Source organism: Dermacentor andersoni, chromosome 7 (assembly GCF_023375885.2).
Source record: "Dermacentor andersoni chromosome 7, qqDerAnde1_hic_scaffold, whole genome shotgun sequence".
NCBI classification, from domain to species: domain Eukaryota; kingdom Metazoa; phylum Arthropoda; class Arachnida; order Ixodida; family Ixodidae; genus Dermacentor; species Dermacentor andersoni.
In genome coordinates, this window is record NC_092820.1 from 32,951,841 (window position 1) to 32,959,606 (window position 7,766).

General features: G+C 51.9%; 1 protein-coding gene across 1 annotated transcript; it reads left to right on the forward strand.

Moving 5' to 3' along the window:
• Positions 1-3,498: 3,498 nt before the first annotated feature.
• Positions 3,499-4,641, forward strand: LOC126535419 (putative nuclease HARBI1). The gene is made up of 3 exons (XM_050182301.1): positions 3,499-3,927; positions 4,020-4,164; positions 4,277-4,641. The coding sequence occupies exons 1-3, from the start codon at positions 3,499-3,501 to the stop codon at positions 4,639-4,641; spliced, it is 939 nt and encodes a 312-aa protein (XP_050038258.1).
• Positions 4,642-7,766: the final 3,125 nt, after the last annotated feature.

Genomic DNA, 7,766 nt, shown 5'->3' on the forward strand with positions numbered 1-7,766 from the left:
GCATGTCAGTGTACAATATTGCTTTCTTGTTGGTGTATGTATATATAAATATTTTTTATGGTTCTTCACATCTTGGTGCGAACAGTTTCTTTCTTTTTTGTTTGTTTCTTGTGTTGCTTTTTTTTTTCTTCTTGTACGGTTGTACGACCTACACTGCTGTTTTGCCACTGTTGCCACTGCCTGTAGGGCTCCAGGCCTCGTCAAGCTGCTCAATGAGCAGCTTTTTGTCTGGGGTCCATTTTACCTTCAGGAAAATAAAACTGATTCTGATTCTGATTCTAAGATCGACGGATTGGGATGCGTACTCGTTTGTAGCAGACGGAGCGCTAGTGCTTGAGCTGTATTGATGCGCGGATGAGGAACGATGTAGGCTCTACGTCTGAGGTAGTAGCTTTTATTAATCTCGACGCAGGTGAGGGGCACGTCCTTGCTCTCTCTGTAGTCGTCTTCCCATTGGTCGGGGGTAGCGTGGTGTGCAAGTTGGCGCGCATCCCCGTGACCCGACTCGTTGAGGTTGGGAGGAGCACCCTCTATCTGACTTTGATGTGCGGGAAACCAATAAATGAAGTGGTGCGTGATTTCCTTGCCCCCAAAAAAGAATGAGGGCCTGTTTGGAAACGATTCCTTTTTCAAATGCTCAAACTACAGACCTTGAATCGCTATAGATAACATCCCCTGAGCTAACCAGCAGGGCTAGTGCAATAGCCATTTTAGCAATTTCCGAGCCACTGGTGCGCACTGAGGAAGCACTGGTTATTCTTTGCCGACCATCGACAGTGGCGATGGTGAAAGCCCTAAGTCCCTTACAAGGGGCGGCATCCACAAAGTACCTGTCGCTGATCACGGTGTATTTGCCTAAGGAGGTTGGCCGCGCTAGCCCTCCTTCTACAGGGATTATGACCCAGGTGAATACCCAACGGTATGTATTTCATACATTTCTCATACATTGTCACTAAATTTTTTTGTGCTCTTCCACTATTTACATGATTAACTACGTGACAATGTTAACTTGCACAGAGCAATAACATACATGGAACGTAAATGCTGGAGCTCCACCTCTTAGCTTACCACGGTGAGCTCTGCTGGCGGGGTGCATTTGCATCGCAATTTGCGGTAGTTTCCCATTATGTGAATTATCTGGTGCCACGAGTGTGGCCTGCTTCGTACAAGCGGCGACCGCTTTCAAAAGCAGGCACACGAAAATGCGTTTTGCGGCACGTCAGGGCCCCGAACCCGCCGTGAGAAACCACCGGAAGGACCGTGAAGTGCTTTCGTGCCGTCGTCTGCTTCATGTGCCAGTGCCATGACTACTGCCGTTCGTGGTGCTGTTTGCCAACACGTCGCTGGTACGCGCCCATTGTGGAGAAGGTGAAAGGCCATGAGAGAGGAGAGTGGCAGTAGGGACATTTCGAGGGCGGACACTGGCCGCCGTCATGGAGTGAGCAAACGAAAAGCTCGCGGAAAATACCTGCGGATGCAACCTTGTAGTCCTAGCAAACGGGCTAATTGACGTGTTAGAAGGAAAGGGGAAGGACTAGCACAGTGCCTGAAGAAGGGGGTAGACGATTTGCGCGATATGTACCCTCAAGTGCAGATTGCGGTGTGCACAGTGCAGGGGGAGCCTTTACGGGACAGTAAAGTACAAAGAATAGCTGTGTCTGCAAATGAGGCTGTATGAGGAGTGAGCCGAGATAAAGGTTTCGAGGTTGTACAAGTAAACAGGGAAGTGAGAAGCTATGGTGGCTTTCAACGAGACGGGATCCACTTCCATCACATGCTTGGATGAGAAGTGGGCTGACGACTTCCTGGTCGCGCCGTTGTTTTTTGGGGAGCCCTCGGGCGCTCAGGAGGCCAGGGTAGGGTAATAATGGAGAAGGTCCCCTAGGGAAACCTCAGGGTAGCATCGCCGTCAATAACTCAAACACAAGGAAAACAAGAAAGAGAGGTCGCCATGCAATAGGCTGCATAAACATGCAGGGCGTCAGAAGAAAGAATAGTGGTTAGAGATAGGGGGAACAAATAGGGGTGTATGCGGTTACAGAAATGGACCTTTTAGACTTGGAAGAGCTGCCACTGATTGAGAATCATGTTTGACAAGGGTGCAACAGAACTAAGTCGAACGAAAGAGAGGTAATTTGGAATGCTCATTCACTAGGGAGCCAAATGGAACAGAGTAAACTTAAAATGTCCAAAGCATCTTGTGTTATTATGCAAAATGAGTGAAAAGGAAGCTTGGCTAGGGTAAACGCATTTGCGGACCGGAAATAATTGTAGAGAGAAGAATCAAGAGCTAGTGGAATTTAGAAGTGATGATATTCGAGGTTTCGTAAAGGACGCCGAAATTATACTATTAGGTGACATGAAGGCCCACAATGCAATCTGGATGCCTGTACAGATAACAAAGGGAAGTCAATGCTATACCTTTGTGAGCAACCTAAGCACGTAACCATGAATACAGCGCCTAAGTGTGATAGGTAGACCACGTGGGAAGCGGGAAACCGACAATCGGCCATTGATTACTTTCTGATGACAAAGGAGCTTTAGGATAATTTGAGAGAAATGGTCATTGACGGGGAAGGGTATAGCAGCATAGGGAATGACCATAACCGCATCATATTGAAAACTGGATATGTAGTTGAGAAAGAGAGCAAGGAACGCAAAATTGTCAGTCCAAATTTGAACGCTGAACAAATAACAAGTATAGTCACCAGCATCGAGGAAGACCTTAGCAAATGGCCAAGCAACGAGTGGGAATAGGATGAGCTTCTATAATGATCTCGGTGACGATTTATGCAATATTGTAAAAAGAACAACACTGGTGATAAAGATAAGAAAGTGGTGCTTAGAAACAATGCAAGAATGACAATTCTGTGTGGCTTTAGGGTCATGTTCCGTTCCACGTTTACTCTTACGTCATGTGTCTAGTCTATTTATCCCAGCTTATCAAGTTATACTTGCTTTTGTGTTCATCGATTCCTTTCTTTATATTTCTTTTTTATGTCGCCCAGGACGGGATCCTGGGGACGTATTCTGAAACGTTCGCCGCGGCGAAAGTTTCGCCCTGGCCACGCCTCCGCCGTTGCGGCGCGCGCTGAATGGCTGATTTGACAAGACCGGAAATTCACTTGCGCCACCTGGTGCTTCCTGTCTACGTCATTTAACGTCATGGTGTCATTGGGTGCTCCGGACATTTATTGAATAAGCGAACACGTCTTTTGGCGTTCGGTTGCTGGTGGAGTCTAGCAGGGTAGTTAGGTGGTAGTTTATAGCAGAGTTTTTGATGGCGTGGTGCACGTGTTGTTTCCAGGCGATTGTTGTTGTTTGTTGTTTCCAGGCTGTGTTTTGTGCAAGTGACACGTGTGGGTGGCAGTGCTTTTGAGCAGCGCCATGAACAACGCACTGCTCGCGTGGTTCCTCGCGCGACGGCGGGAACAACATACCCGCTCCAGCCGTGACGCCTTCGCCAGGAGGGGAGAAGCGTTTCGGCGCCATTTCCGGATGACGAAGAGCGCCGTCCGGCTGCTTTGCAGCGAGCTTGCCCACTTGCTGGAGCCGCCGACCGCGGGGGGCCTGAGCGTTGAGGACCAAGTCCTCTGTACCCTCAGGTTTTTCGCAACTGGCAGCTTCCAGTCGTCAGTCGGCAGTGAGGCGGCCATCGACATGTCCCAGCCGTCTGTAAGCCGCTGCATTGCAAAAGTCGCGCGGGCCATTGTTCAGGTTGGGAAGGAGCAAGGATGGGTGGCCTTCCCACGCACCGCCAGCGAGCGAGCTGCAATTAAGCAAGGGTTCTTGCAGCGCGGCAGGCTCGGCGGCGTGATTGGGTGCGTTGATGGCACGTTCATCGCCATCGTCGCCCCGAACCTGCCTCCTGCGCAGAAGGCAACGTATTGGTGCCGGAAGGGCTATTACGCCCTGAATGCAGTGGTGGTAAGTTGTAAACGAAATTGCATGTAATGGAACAACAATTAATGGACAGCCATTGGCATCACCGTAACACAATTGTCTGCAATGTGTTTCAGGTGTGTGACTCGGACTTGAGGGTCCTTCATGTTGACCCGCGATTTGCTGGGTCGTGCCACGACGCGCACGTGTGGCGGTACGCGTCGCTTCGTCGGCGCATTGCCAGCGGCCGCATTGCCGTCCAAGACGGCGAGTACCTTCTCGGTGAGTATTAACGAAGTTGCTCTCAAAATGAAAACTCTACTCGATGCGTGTGTGTGATGTCCTATGTTGCGTAAGATGCCGGAAATACTGGCTTCTATCTTTCTATGTGCAGGCGACAGTGCGTACCCCCTGCAGCCGTGGCTCCTGACACCTGCGCCCGGCCACACTGCCCCGCACACACCGGAAGGGCGCTACAACGCCGCGCACACTTCCGCAAGGTCAGCGGTGGAGCGCTGCATCGGCGTCATGAAGAGCCGATTCCGATGTCTGCAGCGGCACCGCGCCTTGCATTACGGCCCCCAAAAGGCAGCTACGATTGTGGCAGCCTGTGCGGCGCTGCACAATCTGTGCATTGATGAAAATGTGCCGCATACGGGCCGCGCGTACTCTGACGGAGACGACGACGGCGACCGTTCGCACGCCTCAAGCAGCTCAGCAACGCAGGGTGAAGCACCTCGGGCCAGGCGGGCACTGTAATTGCGCGGGAGGGCGGCACGTGCAAGGCAGATTGCAATACTCTCGATTGCTTGTAATCGCCACTTGCAGCATGTACAGAATGCGGTTTGCCACGCACGTCGCCTGCAACGCTAGGCCGTAGCAGTTTGCCCAGTTGTAGCAGTTTGCCCGTTGCTGCCTCCCCTGGCCTCTCCCATGTGCAGGCACCTGTCGCCGCCCCCTCCTGCCCGAGTAGTGTGCGTCGCTTTGTGCCAGACGCTCTCACGCGCTGACACTTGCTCCTCCTGTGCTGGCTGTGCTTGTGGTTTCGTTGCTGCCTCCCCTTCTGCCCGAGTAGTGTGCGTCGATTTGTGCCAGACGCTCTCACGTGCTGACACTTGCTCCTCCTGTGCTGGCTGTGCTTGCGGTTTCGTTGCTGCCTCCCCTTCTGCCCGAGTAGTGTGCGTCGATTTGTGCCAGACGCTCTCATGTGCTGACACTTGCTCCTCCTGTGCTGGCTGTGCTTGTGGTTTCGTTGCTGCCCCCCCTTCTGCCCGAGTAGTGTGCGTCGATTTGTGCCAGACGCTCTCACGTGCTGACACTTGCTCCTCCTGTGCTGGCTGTGCTTGCGGTTTCGTTGCTGCCTCCCCTTCTGCCCGAGTAGTGTGCGTCGATTTGTGCCAGACGCTCTCCCGTGCTGACACTTGCTCCTCCTGTGCTGGCTGTGCTTGTGGTTTCGTTGCTGCCTCCCCTTCTGCCCGAGTAGTGTGCGTCGATTTGTGCCAGACGCTCTCACGTGCTGACACTTGTTCCTCCTGTGCTGGCTGTGCTTGCGGGTTCGTTGCTGCCTCCCCTTCTGCCCGAGTAGTGTGCGTCGATTTGTGCCAGACGCTCTCACGTGCTGACACTTGCTCCTCCTGTGCTGGCTGTGCTTGCGGTTTCGTTGCAGCCTCCCCTTGCCGCTCCCATGTGCCGGCACCTGTCGCCGCCCCCTTTCTGCATTACAAGTGTTCGCCGCATTTCGGCTGAAAGTGCCTCCCCTTTCCTGCTCCCTTGTGCTGACAGGCGTGTTTGTGAGCTCGTAGTGTGTATGGCTTTCTGTGAAGTGGTGCCTCCTTGCTGCTCCAGTGTGCCGACACCTGCCACCATCTGCTGGGGCATTAGAAGTGTGTGTGGTTTTGTGGCAGTTGGTTGCCCCACCTGACCTACACGTGCCAACATTCCTTATTGTGATAGAGGTGTTTGTGTTTGTGGTGATGTTTCTGGGCTTTCTTTTAAGGGGGAGCTTCTTGTGCAGTGTCTAGGCAACGGCTTGCGCTGCTCAGCCTTGCCTTATGCTAGCTGCTGCCTTGTTCAACAGGTCTTGTGGAATGCAAGGGTTGAAGCTACATTAATGTGTTCTGGCTGCCGTGCCAGTGGTATCCCCGCTACTTCCTGGCTCCGTCATTGTGGCAGCGCCAGGCGCACGGCCAGGAAACGCTGCATTCAGTGGGAATGGGAGCAGATCAGTGAGGCAGGTGATGTGAATGTGATTACACGTCATCTCCACAACCAGCACGCCATCGTTCGTGTGAATCCGTTTGCATCATGCAATTTCGCCATTCTCACAGCATTGCAGCCTTGCTGTCATGGATGATGAGGTGCCATCGCACCACTAACGCCACACCCTTGTGTGCAGGGTCAGGAAAAGAGAAGTTCAAGATTCGTGTGCATCATATGTAGTGTAAACACTATATGTACCGTGGAAGGTGGCAGTTTGTGATGACATGGTGCAGCGAGGCGTGCACCACATCTGAAAACAAAACGCTGTTTTCTCGATGCTGTCAATTCATGATAGTGCACGACTGCAATACCATATCTTTAGATGTCATGCCATCGTAACCGTATCGTAGCAGTTATTCCACCTTCGTAACACCACTGCTATCATCCACTTGTAACATTGCAATAACTTCAGCATCACGTTTCTGTTGTCAGAATTTCCACTCCAGCGTAGTCTTGCTCGCACTGCCATTGTAATGGCACCGTTATGTTACCATTGGCATCTTTTCATTCCCAGCACGGCATTGTTGTCACGTCTCTGCTTCTTCTCTTGAGTTGGCAGTATACATTCACTGCTGTCACTTCCATGCTGCTTTGCTGGCATTGCGACTCGATAGCAGGTGTGCAGTCACAACAGTTGAGTTATAACAATACTGTATCGAAGACGAACTTGATCCATGTGACGCTGAAGCTCACCTTCTGCCGTTGCATCAGTGATCATTCGGGATCCTCTTGTTTCTTTCACTGTGGCTGGCAGCCACCTTTCTTCCTCTCCGAAGTTTCGGCTCCGAACAGGAGTGCCCGGGATCAGCTTCTTTTCTTGATCTGCCAGTGGACTGATAAGGAAGGCTACAGGTGGTGGAAGGCATGCGTCCAACCGAGAACGGATCTGGCATCCGAAAAGTTGTTGAGACAGTGATCATCCAGGGGCGTTATAAGGTAGCTAAAGAGCAGTTCAGCCAATCGCTCAGACAAGTCACCTGACCCAACCTTCCTGAGACCATCTTTCAGCGTCCACACGGCGCGTTCACCAAGCCCGTTCGATTGGGGGTGATGTGGTGCCGTACTAAAGTGCCTTATGTTGTTTCCTGTCACAAACTTCGTGAATGTCTCTGGCGTGAACTGAGTTCCGTTGTCTGCCACAATGATTCTTGGTATGGCCAGCCTGCTGAAGATTTCACGCAAGGATGTAACTGTCGAATGTGCTGTCGCATGACGCACTGGAATTGCTTCGATCCATTTTGAACGTGAATCTATGGCCACTAGGATCATGGTGTTGCTCACTGGACCAGCATAACCCAAATGGACACGTGACCAATTCTCATGCGTTAGTGGCCAGTTTACTAGTATTTTTGCCGGTGGCATTGCGTTTGCTTGCATGCATGTAGTACATTTCCTGCTGATTTGTTCGATAGCTCCGTCGATGGCGGGCCACCACACGAAAGTACGGGCCAACGACTTCATTGCTGACATTCCCTGGTGCGCCTCGTGCAGGAATTGCAGCGTGTCACCACGAGCAGCCTCGGGAATCACGCCTCTGTGACCCCAGTAAATCAGCCCTTTGTAAACGGTTAGCTAACTTTTTCGTGCGAAGTTAGGGTCCAACAACGGATCGGGTGCTACATACT

What these genes read in the sequence shown, in the direction of transcription:
- LOC126535419 (XM_050182301.1), top strand. Translation starts at nt 3,499, where the DNA reads ATGACGAAGAGCGCCGTCCGGCTGCTTTGCAGCGAGCTTGCCCACTTG. An exon ending in ACGCCCTGAATGCAGTGGTG is followed by an intron (nt 3,928 to 4,019) that starts GTAAGTTGTAAA and finishes AATGTGTTTCAG; the next exon opens with GTGTGTGACTCGGACTTGAG. An exon ending in AGACGGCGAGTACCTTCTCG is followed by an intron (nt 4,165 to 4,276) that starts GTGAGTATTAAC and finishes TTCTATGTGCAG; the next exon opens with GCGACAGTGCGTACCCCCTG.